Source organism: Schistocerca cancellata, chromosome 3 (assembly GCF_023864275.1).
Source record: "Schistocerca cancellata isolate TAMUIC-IGC-003103 chromosome 3, iqSchCanc2.1, whole genome shotgun sequence".
Taxonomy (NCBI): domain Eukaryota; kingdom Metazoa; phylum Arthropoda; class Insecta; order Orthoptera; family Acrididae; genus Schistocerca; species Schistocerca cancellata.
Window position 1 is genome coordinate 744,252,511 of NC_064628.1, and position 18,927 is coordinate 744,271,437.

General features: G+C 43.0%; 1 protein-coding gene across 5 annotated transcripts in view; it reads left to right on the forward strand.

Moving 5' to 3' along the window:
• Positions 1–18,927, forward strand: part of LOC126176997 (proline-rich proteoglycan 2-like) — a 122,039-nt gene that overhangs the window by 56,541 nt on the left and 46,571 nt on the right. For 3 of the 5 annotated variants that reach the window (XM_049924209.1, XM_049924211.1, XM_049924213.1), the window contains one exon: positions 17,608–17,754. In XM_049924209.1, the coding sequence (XP_049780166.1) occupies positions 17,608–17,754 (147 nt within the window). Of the gene's footprint in view, positions 1–1,120; positions 1,268–17,607; positions 17,755–18,927 lie in introns of all 5 variants that reach the window. The other 2 variants (XM_049924210.1, XM_049924212.1) reach the window with 1 other exon arrangement.

Consider the following 18,927-nt stretch of genomic DNA (forward strand, 5'->3'; position numbering starts at 1 on the left):
TATTTCACACTGAATTTTTTTTATACGTTAAGATGATAAAACACAGATTTTGCCTGATGAGTGTTAGTGATCTGATTGAAACTTGCATGAGAAGGAGGACAGTGTATAACAATTCGGATATTTTTAGCAACCACGGTATACATTTTCTTGAAGAGTGGCCATTTGAAACTGGTTAGTGCCCCACAGTGAATAAAGATTTCGAGATGGCTCAGGATTTGCCGGCCGAAGTGGCCGTGCCTTTCTAGGCGCTGCAGTCTGGAACCGCGAGACCGCTCCGGTCGCAGGTTAGAATCCTGCTCGGGCATGGATGTGTGTGATGTCCTTAGGTTAGTTAGGTTTACCTAGTTCTAAGTTTTAGGGGACTAATGACCTCAGAAGTTGAGTTCCATAGTGCTCAGAGCCATTTAAACCATTTGAACTATGGCTCAGGATTTATTCTATCACCCGATCCCTTCTTTTAGTGAAGTTGTGCAACACATTTCTTTTCTCCCCAGGTCGATTCATGTCTCCTCATTAGCTATCTGATCTAATCTCCGGGATTCTCCTGTAGCACCATATTACAAAAGATTCAGTTTTCTCTTGGTCTGAACTGTTTATCGTCCACGTTTGTCTTCCGTACATGGCTGCATTCTAGACAAATAGCTTCAGAAAAGCATTTTTAACTCTTTTCCTTTCCACAATCGTTAAAATCTCGTTTTTATGTCTTCTTTACTTCTCCCATCGTCAGATATTTTTCTGCCCGCTTCTACTTCTAGTGCCTCATTACAAAATCTACTTCCTTTTGAATATTCTGACGTAATTTGATTGAATTCAATTACCCTTGCTTAACTTTTATTTGTGCTCAGCTTAAAACCTCTTTGCGAGATACTATTTCGTTCAACTGAACTTCCACGACCTTTGCCGTCTTTGTCGAATTACAACCCTTAACGTTTTCGCTTTTTACCCGCAGCCTTAATATCCTTCTGAGGAACTACAAATCTTAAAGTGCTTATTTCTTCTCCCTGTATTTCAATTTCTGTTCTTTAATATATCTCTTAAATTAGCTGATAACATGATTATGCAGAAGTTATTTATTAGACACCGAGATGTTACAATGACGCCTGGAAAATGTTTCCTGCAGCTGCTACAGATGGTGGAGTCGGCCAGTGGGACGATGCACAGCAGCCAATAGCCTTAGAGAGGGAGCGGCGCGCCAGCAACCATTCTGGTCCTCCCAGAAGACCTCCACCTGGCAGAGGCCGCAGGCAACTGGAGCAGGAGGAGCCAGGTAGGATGCAACTTTGCGCTACGTACACTATATATATATATATATATATATATATATATATATATATATATATATATATATATTTACTTACTTATCGCGAATGGACCCAGAAGGATCACGCAAAGCTTTCTGACGTCGTTTCTTCCATACTTCTTTCATTCGTTCTCCATGTTTTCTTTTTCTTTCTTCTGTCCATTTTGTTCCTGGTCTCTTTAGTGCTTCCTTCTCCGACAATACAATCCACTTTTCCACCTTAGTTCTAAAAGTTTTTCTATCTTTGACATCTTTAAGTTCAATATTTGCTTTTTGTAAATCTAATTTTACTTGGCTAATCCATGGTGTTGTTGATTTGACTTTTTCTATGTAAGTGAGAATTCTGTTGGTGAGTCGTGTGGGGGGAAGTCTAGTGACATGTCCATAAAATTTTAATCTTCGCCTTCTTATGTCTGCTGCCAGGTTTGATATAGTTTCTGTGGTTCTTCTTGATTGTATCCGGTATCCTTCTTCTGTTAATTTTGGACCTAAAATCTTTCTCATGATTTTGCGTTCTTCTTTTAGTATTTTTTCTAAGTCACATTTTGTGTGGAGTGTGAGCGTTTCACTAGCATATAGTGCTGCTGGCTTAATTACTGCGCAGTAGTGTCTGATTTTTGTGTTCGAGGAGATGCATTTTTTATTGTATATTTCATGTGTCATACCATATGCTCTCTTCATTTTCTGTTGTCTGATCTTCTGTGCAACTTTCTCTCCTCCGGTTGGCTCCAAAATTTCACCTAGGTATTTAAAATGTTTTACTCTATTTATTTTTCCATATTTTGTGTTCAAACTGTGTATATGGAATTTCGTACAGAAAAATTCTGTCTTTTGAAACGAAATTTGCAAACCTACTTTATCCGCGCATTCCTTAAGGATCTCTATTTGTTTGGTGGCGATTTCTTCATCATCTGCAAGTATGGCCAAGTCGTCCGCGAATGCTAAACAAGATACCTCCACGTTGTCTTTGGTTCTACCAAGATGGATTGGTTTCCAGTAGGATTGATTTTTTAATTCTTTTTCCCATTCCTTAATGACTTTATCCAGGACTATATTAAACAGAAGTGCAGATAGCCCGTCACCTTGACGTACTCCAGTTTTTATGAGAAAAGGTTCAGAGATTTCTCCCCTGAATTTAACTTTAGATACAGTGTCTGTCAGTGATTCTTTGATAAGCCTTAGTGTTTTGGAGTCAAGTCCAAGTTCCTCTAAAATGTTAAACAAAGATTGCCGGTCAATTGAGTCATAGGCTTTCTTAAAATCTACAAATGTACAAATTATGGGGGCATTTCTAATTGCTTTGTGTTTTAATATTGTCTTTAAATTAAATATTTGTTCTATGCATGAGCGACCGGGGCGGAAGCCTGCTTGATAATCACCAATTTGGCGTTCCAGCTGCTCTTGTGTTCTTTTCAGCAGGCATGTTGAGAGAATTTTGTAGGTGACTTGTAAAAGTGAGATTCCCCTGTAGTTATTGACATTTGTTCTGTCTCCTTTTTTATGTAACGGGCGAATAAGGGCACATTTCCAATCCTCTGGTAATTTTTCTGTTTCCCATATTTTTGTTATTATTTTTGTGAGCTCTTGCAACGTCTTTGGTCCTAGGTTTTTTAATAGCTCTGCAACAATGCCATCTTCGCCAGATGTTCTATTATTTTTTAAGTTTTTAATGTGACATTTGATTTCTTCCTGTGTTGGTGGTAATGAATCCGGTTGAGCGTTGTCACTGATTTCTTTGGGAAACCTTAAACTAGGTTCTGGGCAATTTAGTAGGTTAGAAAAATATTGAGCCAATACTTGACAGTTTTCCTGGTTTGTTTTCCTAGCCGAGCCTCAGGTACAGGGCGGGTCGCAGGTGGCGGATAGCGAACGATCCATCAGATATGGTGGACAGCTGCGAATAAGGAGAAACCCAAATAAGCAGTCCAGGACCGAGGCGGCAGCATCACGAGGGTGTGGGAGGGTGACTTTTGGCAAGGGTCACACTCATTCAAAAACCACAGAACCCGAAGACGTTGCTGTGTCATGGCGAATAAGTGCCGCCATTACAATAAGCACTGTCAACACCCAAATCCAGGACGCGTCTGAAGTGGGAACCATCGGCATCCTGGTCAGCGTCTGTTCACACAATGTGCGGCTGGTCATAATGCGCCAGGAACTAACAATCCCTGGTTCTAAACACCCAGTGGAAACACTGGACCAACTTGATTACAAGCAAGTATGACTCGTGCAAGTAATAACAACATATATATATATATATATATATATATATATATATATATATATACTATGTGATCAAAAGTATCCGGACACCCCCAAAAACATACGTTTTTCATATTAGGTGCATTGTGCTGCCACCTACTGCCAAGTACTCCATATCAGGGACGTCAGACATCGTGATAGAGTAGAATCAGGTGCTCCGCGGAATTCATGGACTTCGAACGTGGTCAGGTGATTGGGTGTCACTTGCGTCATATGTCAGTAAGCGAGATTTCCACACTCCTAAACATCCCTAGGTCCACTGTTTCCGATGTGATAGTGAAGTGGAGACATGAAGGGACACATACGGCACAAAAGCGTACAGGCCGACCTCGTGTGTTGACTGACAGAGACCCCCGACAGTTGATGAGGGTCACAATGTGTCTATCCAGACCATCACACAGGAATTCCAAACTGCATCAGAATCCACTGCAAGTACTATGACAGTTAGACGGGAGGTGAGAACACTTTGATTTTATGGTCGAACGGCTGCTCATAAGCCACATATCACGCCGGTAAATGCCAAACGACACCTCGCTTGGTGTAAGGAGCGTAAACATTGGCCGGTTGAACAACAGTGGAAAAATGTTGTGTGGAGTGACGAGTCATGGTACAGAATGTGGCAATCCGATGGCAGAGTGTGGGTATGGCAAATGCCCAGTGAACGTCCTCTGTCAGCGTGTGTAGTGTCAACAGTAAAATTCGGAGGCGGTGGTGTTGTAGTGTGGTCGTGTTTTTCATGGAGGAGGCTTGCACCCCTTGTTGTTTTGCGTGGCACTATCGTAGCACAGGCCTACACTGATGTTTTAAGCACCTTCTTGCTTCCTACTGTTGAAGATCAATTCGAGGATGGTGATTGCATCTTTCAACACGATCGAACACCTGTACATAATGCACGGCCTGTGGCGGAGTGGTTACACGACAATAACATCCCTGTAATGGGCTGGCCTGCACAGAGCCATGATCTGAATCCTATAGAATACATTTGAGATGTTTTGGAATGGCAACATCGTGCCAAGCCTCACCGACCGACATCGATACCTCTCCACAGTACAGCACTCCATGAAGAATGGGCTGCCATTCCCCAAGAAACCTTCCAGCACCTGACTGAAGGTATGCCTGCGAGAGTGGAAGCTGTCATCAAGAATAAGTGTGGGACAACACCACAATGAATTACAGCATTACCGATGGAGTCATTTTCAGTTAGGTGTTCGGATACTTTTGTTCACATATGGGCAATATTCAGGGATATGACGCCAATGATCATTCGAAACAAAAATGTCAATCAAACAAGGGCTCTAAATCCTTTACCTTAAGAGGTATGAGCAATTCTTGATCTTCGATATTGTGAAACAAATCTCTTCTACGGCATGCTCTTTGCTTTCCATATTTTGGGAAGTGGTAGTATGGAACAAAACAAGAAAAAAGTTCAGAAAACATATGCTCTAAAATACATACCTTAGAAGTTGTGAGCACTGCTTCATTAGAAGAGTCGTGTTTCAGAGAATATATTCTGGGAAAGACTCAACATCCTGAAGATTGTGTTTAGTGGCAGCAGGTATATTACGTCTTTACTGAGCAATAGTAGTGTTAGGTACTCACTTTTAAAACTCATCGTATTTATTCTGTCACGCGATTAGTTTCGGCGGCACATTGCCGCCATCCTCAGTCCCCACCACTGGTAAAAGGGCATTTCATTTTCTTGGCGCATTTACTGTGTGTTAGTAATAAAAATCCCACAGTAAATACGCCAAGAAAGTCAAGTACTCTTTTGACAACGGTGGAGCCTGAAGATGGCGGTAATGTGCCGCCGAAACTGTTTGTGTGATATAATAAAGACATTCTCAGTATACAGCCGTGGTGGTACTATTCCTCATATATACCATCAACTGAAGTCCCTCGCCCATGTAATAAGATGGACAACCACAAATACGATTCGCTGATGACACTGCTATTCTCCGTGAAAGTGAAGAATTACAGGATCTGCTGAATGGAATGAACAGTCTAACGAGTACAGAATAAGGACCGAGAGTAAATCGAAGGAAGACGAAAGTGATGAGAAGTGGTAGAAATGGCCACAGTGACAATTCATGACGGATGGAGCAAGGAGGGCATCAGAAGCAGATTAGCACTGGCAAAGCAGGGCTTTTGTATCCAAGATCAATCTGCTAGTATCAAACATAGGTCTTAAATAGAGGAAGAAATATCTGAGAAGCTGTTTGGAGGACAGCATTGTATGTTACGGAGACATGGACTGTATGAAAACCGGAACAGAAGAGAATCGAAGCCTTTCAGATGTGGTGCTACAGACGAATGCTGAAAATCAGGTGGACTGATAAAGTAAGGCGTAAGGAGGTTCACTGCAGAATCTACGAGGAAAGGAACATAAGGAAAACTCAAGAAGAAGAAGAAGAGACAGGGTGATAGGACATCTGTCAAGAGATCAGCGAATAATTTCCATTTACTAGAGGGAGATATAGAGGGTAAAATCTGTAGACAGAGATTGGCACACATCCAGAAGATAAATGAGAACGTAGGTTGCTGCTCAGAGATGAAGAGTTTCGGACAGGAGAAGAATTCGTCAGAAGACTGACGAAGACGTATTCTGTTTGTATCTTATTGCCGAGTAACATGTCAGCCGACCAAGCCGTGCCGCGTAACTGGTCACTTTAGCCCTATGTGTCCCGAATTCCGTCGCACCAGCGAGTCAAGCTCGCACATTGTTCCGGGTTGTTATGAGAATTGTTAAAAAATTGGTTCTAAGATTTCGATGTTATTGCAAGAGTTATCTTGTTGGACATGACCTTATTAAGAGTATCAGAAATACAACGAATATTAACAAATGTGTATTGATGGAGTGTTCTTATTTCAAAATAGTTGACTCATATCTCTGGATGATTTGTAATGGGTTTCTTATTTATACCGCCTTGTAAGCTAGAAGAGAGCTTGCGGAATGGCGTGGGTGGGTATCGATTTAAAACCTCGGTTAATGCGTTTGTGCCATTACAACGGTTGCTCTCTGAGGCGGCGTATCATCCAAAGGGAAAACACTTTTTTTTTGTTCGCTAATGTAGATTGCTTCAGTTCCACCTCTCTAGAAAGAGTTTAATTACGCTAAACATTGTTTCTCATTTAAAAGTAAAAGCCACCATTCTTGTAACCGCCAAAACAGTACTAATCTGGTTTTGTTGTAATTACACCTTCATCGCTCGCGTTTTTTATCTTCAGGCTGCTCAGGTGTATGCACCTTTTATCTAGGAAAGTCCTTAAGATTTAGTTCCTATCTTTTACAACACGATTTTCATTGAGAAGTTTTTTATAGACTTAAAAGACCCTACACATATTAGAAAATACGCACTTTCATATGCCAAATTTTTTTCGTGATATTATGCATCTAATACTTTCTTTCAAATCTGACTCACATCCTGTAAAATGTTGTTAATTGTAGCCAATCTTTTTTTTTCCAATGCCACCTGACATTCGTAAGTTCGTTTTCATTGACTGACTCCGGGAGTGTAGTGTTTGGACTAAATTAATCTCACAATGTGCCATAACAGCTCATATATTTTCAAGCAGATGCATTTGAAGTTTGACATTAGGTGCGCATTCCTGATACATCTGCCAGTATTGATGATTTTGATAATGTGCATCACCGCTGAAAGCAGCTGATGATATACGACGTGTAGACTTCTGTGGAATTATTATAGTCAATAAGGTAACACTGAATCTACTTAATATTAGTCATCCATACAAGTGGGATGCGTATCATCTGAACCAGGGCCGGCCAAACGATGCACAGTGTGCAGACGTGCGGAAGTGCTGCACATGTGCGCACGTGTGCGACAGCGAGGGACAGCGACATCTGTTATTAGACATGTGTCCTAAATGAACGGCGGCGGCTCCTCTTCCCTGTGGTACAAGTAAGAGCGCAACATACCCAGTCTCGTTTACCCCCTGGTGACCGTAACCTTGACAGAGAAGTACTGAGAAATGGCAGGTACTGTGAAAAAGCAAAGGACGGCAGATCTATGTTCTCGGTCGTTTCGATCAAGCATCAGTGATAAAAATCTCCCGCAATTGCTTGCTTTTGTCAATGAGCGGTGCTTTTGTGCCCGATATTAACTACACTCCTGGAAATGGAAAAAAGACCCACCATACTTGCTCCGGACACTGCGAGAGGGCTGTACAAGCAATGATCACACGCACGGCACAGCGGACACACCAGGAACCGCGGTGTTGGCCGTCGAATGGCGCTAGCTGCGCAGCATTTGTGCACCGCCGCCGTCAGTGTCAGCCAGTTTGCCGTGGCATACGGAGCTCCATCGCAGTCTTTAACACTGGTAGCATGCCGCGACAGCGTGGACGTGAACCGTATGTGCAGTTGACGGACTTTGAGCGAGGGCGTATAGTGGGCATGCGGGAGGCCGTGTGGACGTACCGCCGAATTGCTCAACACGTGGGGCGTGAGGTCTCCACAGTACATCGATGTTGTCGCCAGTGGTCGGCGGAAGGTGCTCGTGCCCGTCGACCTGGGACCGGACCGCAGCGACGCACGGATGCACGCCAAGACCGTAGGATCCTACGCAGTGCCGTAGGGGACCGCACCGCCACTTCCCAGCAAATTAGGGACACTGTTGCTCCTGGGGTATCGGCGAGGACCATTCGCAACCGTCTCCATGAAGCTGGGCTACGGTCCCGCACACCGTTAGGCCGTCTTCCGCTCACGCCCCAACATCGTGCAGCCCGCCTCCAGTGGTGTCGCGACAGGCGTGAATGGAGGGACGAATGGAGACGTGTCGTCTTCAGCGATGAGAGTCGCTTCTGCCTTGGTGCCAATGATGGTCGTATGCGTGTTTGGCGCCGTGCAGGTGAGCGCCACAATCAGGACTGCATACGACCGAGGCACACAGGGCCAACACCCGGCATCATGGTGTGGTGAGCGATCTCCTACACTAGCCGTACACCACTGGTGATCGTCGAGGGGACACTGAATAGTGCACGGTACATCCAAACCGTCATCGAACCCATCGTTCTACCATTCCTAGACCGGCAAGGGAACTTGCTGTTCCAACAGGACAATGCACGTCCGCATGTATCCCGTGCCACCCAACGTGCTCTAGAAAGTGTAAGTCAACTACCCTGGCCAGCAAGATCTCCGGATGTGTCCCCCATTGAGCATGTTTGGGACTGGATGAAGCGTCGTCTCACGCGGTCTGCACGTCCAGCACGAACGCTGGTCCAACTGAGGCGCCAGGTGGAAATGGCATGGCAAGCCGTTCCACAGGACTACATCCAGCATCTCTACGATCGTCTCCATGGGAGAATAGCAGCCTGCATTACTGCGAAAGGTGGATATACACTGTACTAGTGCCGACATTGTGCATGCTCTGTTGCCTGTGTCTATGTGCCTGTGGTTCTGTCAGTGTGATCATGTGATGTATCTGACCCCAGGAATGTGTCAATAAAGTTTCCCCTTCCTGGGACAATGAATTCACGGTGTTCTTATTTCAATTTCCAGGAGTGTATATCATTTCGCATGACCAGTGTTTGGATTTATTCCTTTCATAATTAAAAATTAGTGTTTACTAACAGTGCATTATTGCCTCATTCTGCTCCATGTTACATTATGATCAGGAAAATTGGTCATTAAACCAATTGTCGTATACTTACATTTAGGTTTTTTTTTTAAATGTGTGAAGGGCTACGCTCAGTTGAAGTCGATAAAACATAACATTCATCTAATTGTTGGTTATTACGCAGATTTCAGACGGAACTGATGAAAGATATAGCAATAGTGGTACAGGTGATCAGCGAGAGAGAAATTATGTGGGTGTAACTGAGGGCACCGAGAATTAGTTATAGGAAACCTTGCATTGGTTTAATGTTATTTGAAATCATGACTAAGGTTCGTTGGAAGTCGCCAAGTGCTCTCTTTCTTAAATAATAGATCAAAAACATTAGGCGTATTTACGTGCCGACAGTCAAGCTGCCTTAATAAAAACCCACGGTTGTTAACTGTATTACTTGTCTCACTGGGTTAAACTGTTAACATAAAAGTAGACGTCTCAATGAGTAGACTGTGACAGTATTTTAAATGTTTAATACGCGAAATACCTTCGCATGGTTGGCTTGCAAGCTGTGGAAAGAGCACTAGAATGCGCCGGTACAGAGTATCTCAGCAAGTGGATAAAGCGACATCTGTGCGTAGAAACATGCACTACATGAACGCTAACGGCTGCGGCGTGCACGCTGTGACCCGGAAGTTGCACATGTGCAGGAGCACCGCACGCGTGCAGAATTTCTGGCCGGCCCTGATCTGAACAGTGAAATGAAGTCTGTCTTCCCCGAACACTCCAACAATATTGTGTGTATGTGTGTGTGTGTGTGTGTGTGTGTGTGTATGTGTGTGTGTGATTGGATCTTATGGAAGCCCAACGGCGAGGTCATCAGCGCCCTTACACTTATTAAAAAAAAACGTATATAGAGATGAACTAAAGTCGTTGCACATGTATGCACCCGAAATTACCACACAGTCACTCTATCTCAGATGCACTCTTATATGCACTAAAACCTATTAGGAGGGGAGATAGATAATCAAGAAATTAAAATACAGAGAAAACAAAGCACAGAAGAGCTAACAGAAAAGCACAAGGAAATGTGACAGGCTGACGCTGTATTCTTGCATAAAATTTATTTATCCGATAGTAAACAGTCATACTAAATAAAAACGTGTTGTCGCTGCGTGATACTTATTTTTCACTATTTTTACAAACCGTGCCAAGCCGGCCGGTGTGGCCGTGCGTTTCTAGGCGCTTCAGTCTGGAGCCGCGTGACCCCTACGGTCGCAGGTTCGAATCCTGCCTCGGGCATGGATGTGTGTGATGTCCTTAGGTTAGTTAGGTTTAAGTAGTTCTAAGTTCTAGGGGACTGATGACCACAGATGGTAAGTCCCATAGTGCTCAGAGCCATTTGAACCATTTGAAACCGTGCCACACAGATCACCCAAGGCAACTGTTAACAAACTTTGCGTATTTTTCTCCACGAAAGACTGAACAAAAATGTTACAGGATGTATACTTTCCAAGACTGGTAGTATCCAAAATCGATAAGCGGGTCTAAGGATTCCATTCAGTTTCTTGTTGACCAGCCTGGTTTGGCAGTTGAAGATAACAAAAAGAAAGCCGAAGTTTTTAATTTCACGTTCAAGACATCGTTCACGCATGAGAATCGTACAAACATAATGTCATTTGACCACTGGACAGAGTCTCGTATGGACGATATAGTAGTAAGCATCCCTGGAGTGGAGAAACCACTGAAAGATTTGAAAGAAAATAAATCACCAGGTCCGGATGGAGTCCCAATGCGAAGAATACTCTACGGCATTAGCCCATTATCCAGCCTACATTTATCATGAATCTCTCGTCCGAAGCGGCTGGAAAACAGCGCAGGTCTCTCCAGTATATAAGATGGGAAAAAGAATAGACCCGCAAAATTACAGATTAATACTCCTGACTTCTGTTTGTTGCAGCATACTTGAACACATTCTCGGTTAGAACGTAATAAACTTTCTTGAAGTCAAGCAGCTCATGTCCGCGAATCAGCATGGTTTTAGAAAGCATCCCTCGTGCGAAACTCGGCTTGCCCTTTTCTGACATGGTATACTGAGAACTATGGATGAAGGGCAACAGGCAGATTACATGTTTCTAAATTTCCGGAAGGAATTGGACACGGTGCCCCATAGCAGGCTGTTAACGAAGGTACGAGCGTATGGAATAAGTTCACAGATATGTGAGTGGCTCAGAGACTTCTTATATCATAGAACCCAGTATGTTGTCCTCGACGGCGAAACAAGGGCATCTTCAGGGGCGCCCCAGAAAGGTGTGATAGGACTGCTGTTGTTCTCTAGATACATAAATGATTTGGAGGACAGGGCGAAGCAATTCAGAGGCGGCTGCCAGATTTATTACCGGTAGGCTCGAGCAACAAGTAAGTGTTACGGAGATACTCCGGGAACACGAATGGGAATCCCTGGAGTGAAGCGGACGTTCTTTACGTGAAACTCTATAGAGAAAATTTAGTGAACCGACGTTTGAAGGTGATTGCCGGATGATTCTACTGCCACCAGCATGTTGTTGTTGTTGTGGTCTTCAGTCCTGAGACTGGTTTGATGCAGCTCTCCATGCTACTCTATCCTGTGCGAGCTTCTTCATCTCCCAGTATTTACTGCAACCTACATCCTTCTGAATCTGCTTAGTGTATTCATCTCTTGGTCTCCCTCTACGATTTTTACCCTCCACGCTGCCCTCCAATGCTAAATTTGTGATCCGTTGATGCCTCAGAACATGTCCTACCAACCGGTCCCTTCTTCTTGTCAAGTTGTTCCCACAAACTTCTCTTCTCCCCAATTCTATTCAATACCTCCTCATTAGTTATGTGATCTACCCATCTCATCTTTGGCATTCTTCTGTAGCACCACATTTCGAAAGCTTCTATGCTCTTCTTGTCCGAACTATTTATCGTCCATGTTTCACTTACATACATGGAAACACTCCATACAAATACTTTCAGAAACGACTTCCTTACACTTAAATCTATACTCGATGTTAACAAATTTCTCTTCTTTAGACACGCTTTCCTTGCCACTGCCAGTCTACATTTTGTATCCTGCCGCCGACATACACTGCTCGTAACGACTACAAAGATGTTATTCGAGATATTAGGGTTCATACGGAAGCATTTAGTTAGTCGCTTTCCCCTCGCTCTATTTGCGAGTGGAACAGGAAAGGAAATGAATAGTAGTGGTACAAGGTACCCTCCGCCACGCGCCGTACGGTGAACCTCCGCCACCATCCGTACGGTAACTTGCGGAATACCTGTGTAGATGTAGATGCTTAATGAAGTCTGCCACTGTTATGGAATAATTTGCTTTTATGTCTTCACGGATTTGTGTAAGGCACGCAATGCAGAATTATGCAGCAGGAAAACGGGAACATGTAAACCGATAGATTACGTCGCTAATGAGCATCGCTTTCTGCAAAACCCGGTATCTGATCCTCAACTTAAAATAAATTTAATTTAACGTTCGTAAATAGATTCACTAACAAAATACTCGCGTATAGCATTCTTGAGTAGTTTGTCAAGGGCTTTCGTCAAATAGCAATAGAAAAATTTAAAGAGAAGAGTGAAAAAAAGGGGTAAAAAAGAATTGCCCCATTTGTTGGGCTACCGTTTGCTCCAGAGCGTGGCCGTTACAGAGGTGCTCAGCGACTTCCAGAGGGGGTTGTTACATGAAAGCCGTGGCACATCAGGTATTACAATGCCTTCAGAATATCGAGAGCCTCATTTCAAGTAACTGATATTAAATATAGATAAAAAAATTTAGAAATTTGTGGTAAGTTGCTATGGGATCCAACTGCTGAGGTCATCAGTCCCTAGGCTTACACACTACTTAATCAAACTAACTCATGCTAAGGACAAAAACATACCCATGTCCGAGGGAGGACTCGAAGATCCGACGGGGGAAGGCGTGCGGACCGTGGCAAGGCGCCCTGGACCGTGGCAGATTAAAACTGTGTGCTGGACCGAGACTCGAACTCGGGACCTTGGCCTTTCGCGGGCAAGCGCTCTACCAACTGAGCTACCCAAACACGATTCACGACCCCTCATCACAGCTTTAATTCCGCAGTGCCTCGCCTCCTACTTTCCGAGTTAGAGTCTCGGTCTGGCACACAGTTTTAATCTGCCAGGAAGTTTCATATCAGCGCACACTCCGCTGTAGAGTGAGAATTTCATTCTAGAAAAGGCTAACCAAAGACTGCGTTTTATTGGCATGACACTTAGAAAATGTGAGGAGACTGCCTACACTGCGCTTGCCCGTCTTCTTTTAGAATACTGTTGCACAGTGTGGGATCCTTACCAGATAGGGCTGACGGAGTACATTGAAAAAGTTCAAAGAAAGGCAGCACGTTTTGTATTATTGCGAAATATGGGAGAGAGTGTCACAGAAATGATACAGGATTTGGGCTGGACATCATTAAAAGATAGGCGTTCTTCTCACGAAATTCCAATCACCAACTTTCTCCCCGAATGCGAAAATATTTTGTTGACACTGACCTACATAGGACGGAACGATCACCACGATAAAATAAGGGAAATCGGAGTTCGTACGGAAAGATATAGGTGTTCATTCTTTCCGCGCGCTATGCGAGATTAGAATAATAGAGACTCGTGAAGGTGGTTCGATGAACCCTCTACCAGGCACTTAAATGTGATTTGCAGAGTATCCATGAAGATGTAGTTGTAGAAAATTTCACAGCGCTTGTGAAACACTTTGTAGAAATTTTTGTCGGCGTACAAGATGGTACTTCATGAAATACATTTTTACCTTCTAGAGATGACCGTAATCGCTATAATTATTAGTATTGTTTTATTTTTAGACATAAAGAAAACATAGTTCTGATTCTGTACGATAATAAAAATTATTTTGAGGATGCTAGCGTAGCCAGGCAATCGCAAACAGAGATGATCAGTCGGAGTTTATGATGGATGATGGTGGGTAGGTCTAAGGAGACCACTCTAGCCGCTCTCTTTCAAGGGACGATAAAAACATAAAGAGCTCGATCTGCCCTGTTGCTACATCGCATGTATGTTTTCGAAGGCGCGCCCTAGATGGACTTTTTTATTTTTTGCCAATTCGGCCTCCTCGCGCACAAGGACAAAGCTTGGGCTGTCAGCAGTTGCAATTCCCCGCTTTTCAGACAAATAAATGACTTTGATTTTCAGAAGCCGCTAAAAATGAATGTCCATTTAAAAAAATGATGGTAAGTCCCGTTAGGAAGAAAACGAAAAGCTGGTTTATTGATTTTATTTAAGGTATTTACGCAGAGGAATGAGGTGATGATTCTACGTAGACTGCGAGGGATACCGATAGGAGTGTCATAACAACCTCAGTTTTATGAGTGGCGTGTAGCATGGGTTTTATGTCGGTGGATGCCTGATTGAGGTACTTGGAGGATGACGAGGAAAGACATTTTGGACCGAGCATTGGGATATGTGTTACCCTTTCCTCACTATCCTTACGTGTGATATACGATAGCAGAAGAATGATCGCATAGTCTTCTTCGATTACAGATTTCATAAATTTATGAAACAGTGTTTCGCTACACCTAGGTCGTCTTTATTCCAGAGATAACCCATTTAACTACCCGCACATTTTTGTTGAAATTCTCTGTGGCCTATACCTATCCATTACGATCCTATGTCTTTCTGATGTCTACTTGATAAGGATTCCAAAGACTGGAACAGTACTCTAGAGCTGGTCGCTTTAGTGTCCTGTATGTAGTTTCCTGTACAGATACGTCTCACGTACCCAGAACCCTCCCAAAAAATCTAAATCTTTAGTTCGTCTTCCCTAATACTGATTTTACATTTAATATCGCATCTTAGAATTACCCCTAACTGCTTACATGACATCACATGCTCAAAATGTTTACCGCTAATCTTGTAATCTGATACTGTAGTGATTTTTGTCTTTGTTATAGACATTATCTTACGTTTGTCCACACTTACGGACAGCTGCGATTCATTACACAAAGTGGGCACGTTGTCCTAGGCTTTCTGTAATTCCTTACGATCATCCAGGGACGATGCTTTCCCGAGCACAGTAGTATCGTCAGGCAAAATTCTTATATCGCCGCATATCCTCTCTGATAAATCATTTACACATATTGAAAACATTTGAGGTCCTGTTCGACTTTCTTGTGGTCACCCTTTGTTACAACGACGTGCTGAAAAGCAATGGCTCCCAATTTTTTATGTGAACACTCTTAAATCTTTTTAAATGAAACAAACGTTATTAACATTCTACATCTTTATTCTTCGTTTCAACATAGGCAACCTGGCGACGAACACATCTGTCCCAGTCACTGTAGATTGTTTAACTTTCTTGATGGAGCCATAACCTCAGTTCTGGTTGCACCGCTTCGTCACTGTCAAAGTGAACTCCTCGAAGGTGTTGTTTCTTTAAACAGACAAACGTAGGATGGGCCCTAGTTTGGACTACGTGAATCGATGACAGTGAAGCCAAGGTGTCGGCTTGGTTGCAGACGCATCAGCGCTCGTGTGTGGTCTAGCTCTGTCGTACGTAAGGGGAGGCTGATCCGTGTGTGGACGAACTCTTCGAATTCGAAACTCGATTACAGCACGCTGTTTCTCACGCCTCGACATAGCAACGTTGCACGCCGCCATGTTGCACAATTCGGAGCCCTCTAGCGGCAGAGGGCTGCAGGTATGTAGACGTGAAGAATAAAGACTCAGCGGAGGAGTGCCGCTGAAGATGTCTAGCGCAGTCCTGGACGAAACGTGAGGAACAGAATTTCTTGGACCACGAACTCACATCCCGAAAGGTTCACCAGCAGCTATAGATGTACAACGTTAATAACGTTTGTCTTCTTTAAAAAGCTTCAAGTGTTTTCACATGAAAAAAGTCGGAGGTATTTCTTTTCAGCACGCCCTCGTACCGTCATTTCTGTGAAACGTTCACTACTCTAATGTAGAATACCTAGACCGTGTGCAGCAGCTAAAAAGTGCATCCTAACACTGGTTCTTTCTAATTAGACTGCTTCATCAACTTCAAACTCCTATTTCACGTTTCGCCGCTTTCGGGATACTATTCTGAGATAAATTACGATACACATCACCAAACTGAGCCGGCCGCGGTGGTCTAGCGGTTCTAGGCGCTCAGTCCGGAACCGCGCGACTGCTACGGTCGCAGGTTCGAATCCTGCCTCGGGCATGGATGTGTGTGATGTCCTTAGGTTGGTTAGGCTTAAGTAGTTCTAAGTTCTAGGGGACTGATGACCACAGATGTTAAGTCCCATAGTGCTCAGAGCCATCACCAAACTGAAACAGCACAATGGCTACTACAACGTTATTTCACACTGATTTTTTTTTATACGTTAAGATGATAAAACACAGATTTTGCCTGATGAGTGTTAGTGATCTGATTGAAACTTGCATGAGAAGGAGGACAGTGTATAACAGTTCGGATATTTTTAGCAACCACGGTATACATTTTCTTGAAGAGTGGCCATTAGAAACTGGTTAGTGCCCCACAGTGAATAAAGATTTCGAGATGGCTCAGGATTTGCCGGCCGAAGTGGCCGTGCCTTTCTAGGCGCTGCAGTCTGGAACCGCGAGACCGCTCCGGTCGCAGGTTAGAATCCTGCTCGGGCATGGATGTGTGTGATGTCCTTAGGTTAGTTAGGTTTAACTAGTTCTAAGTTTTAGGGGAGTAATGACCTCAGAAGTTGAGTTCCATAGTGCTCAGAGCCATTTAAACCATTTGAACTATGGCTCAGGATTTATTCTATCACCCGATCCCTTCTTTTAGTGAAGTTGTGCAACACATTTCTTTTCTCCCCAGGTCGATTCATGTCTCCTCATTAGCTATCTGATCTAATCTCCGGGATTCTCCTGTAGCACCATATTACAAAAGATTCAGTTTTCTCTTGGTCTGAACTGTTTATCTTCCACGTTTGTCTTCCGTACATGGCTGCATTCTAGACAAATAGCTTCAGAAAAGCATTTTTAACTCTTTTCTTTTCCACAATCGTTAAAATCTCGTTTTTATGTCTTCTTTACTTCTCCCATCGTCAGATATTTTTCTGCCCGCTTCTACTTCTAGTGCCTCATTACAAAATCTACTTCCTTTTGAATATTCTGACGTAATTTGATTGAATTCAATTACCCTTGCTTAACTTTTATTTGTGCTCAGCTTAAAACCTCTTTGCGAGATACTATTTCGTTCAACTGAACTTCCACGACCTTTGCCGTCTTTGTAGAATTACAACCCTTAACGTTTTCGCTTTTTACCCGCAGCCTTAATATCCTTCTGAGGAACTACAAATCTTAAAGTGCTTATTTCTTCTCCCTGTATTTCAATTTCTGTTCTTTATTATATCTCTTAAATTAGCTGATAACATGATTATGCAGAAGTTATTTATTAGACACCGAGATGTTACAATGACGCCTGGAAAATGTTTCCTGCAGCTGCTACAGATGGTGGAGTCGGCCAGTGGGACGATGCACAGCAGCCAATAGCCTTAGAGAGGGAGCGGCGCGCCAGCAACCATTCTGGTCCTCCCAGAAGACCTCCACCTGGCAGAGGCCGCAGGCAACTGGAGCAGGAGGAGCCAGGTAGGATGCAACTTTGCGCTACGTACACTATATATATATAATATATATATATTTACTTACTTATCGCGAATGGACCCAGAAGGATCACGCAAAGCTTTCTGACGTCGTTTCTTCCATACTTCTTTCATTCGTTCTCCATGTTTTCTTTTTCTTTCTTCTGTCCATTTTGTTCCTGGTCTCTTTAGTGCTTCCTTCTCCGACAATACAATACACTTTTCCACCTTATTTCTAAAAGTTTTTCTATCTTTGACATCTTTAAGTTCAATATTTGCTTTTTGTAAATCTAATTTTACTTGGCTAATCCATGGTGTTGTTGATTTGACTTTTTCTATGTAAGTGAGAATTCTGTTGGTGAGTCGTGTGGGGGGAAGTCTAGTGACATGCCCATAAAATTTTAATCTTCGCCTTCTTATGTCTGCTGCCAGGTTTGATATAGTTTCTGTGGTTCTTCTTGATTGTATCCGGTATCCTTCTTCTGTTAATTTTGGACCTAAAATCTTTCTCATAATTTTGCGTTCTTCTTTTAGTATTTTTTCTAAGTCACATTTTGTGTGGAGTGTGAGCGTTTCACTAGCATATAGTGCTGCTGGCTTAATTACTGCGCAGTAGTGTCTGATTTTTGTGTTCGAGGAGATGCATTTTTTATTGTATATTTCATGTGTCATACCATATGCTCTCTTCATTTTCTGTTATCTGATCTTCTGTGCAACTTTCTCTCCTCCGGTTGGCTCCAAAATTTCACCTGTTTTACTCTATTTATTTTTCCATATTTTGTGTTCAAACTGTGTATATGGAATTTCGTACAGAAAAATTCTGTCTTTTGAAACGAAATTTGCAAACCTACTTTATCCGCGCATTCCTTAAGGATCTCTATTTGTTTGGTGGCGATTTCTTCATCATCTGCAAGTATGGCCAAGTCGTCCGCGAATGCTAAACAAGATACCTCCACGTTGTCTTCGGTTCTACCAAGATGGATTGGTTTCCAGTAGGATTGATTTTTTAATTCTTTTTCCCATTCCTTAATGACTTTATCCAGGACTATATTAAACAGAAGTGGAGATAGCCCGTCACCTTGACGTACTCCAGTTTTTATGAGAAAAGGTTCAGATATTTCTCCCCTGAATTTAACTTTAGATATAGTGTCTGTCAGTGATTCTTTGATAAGCCTTAGTG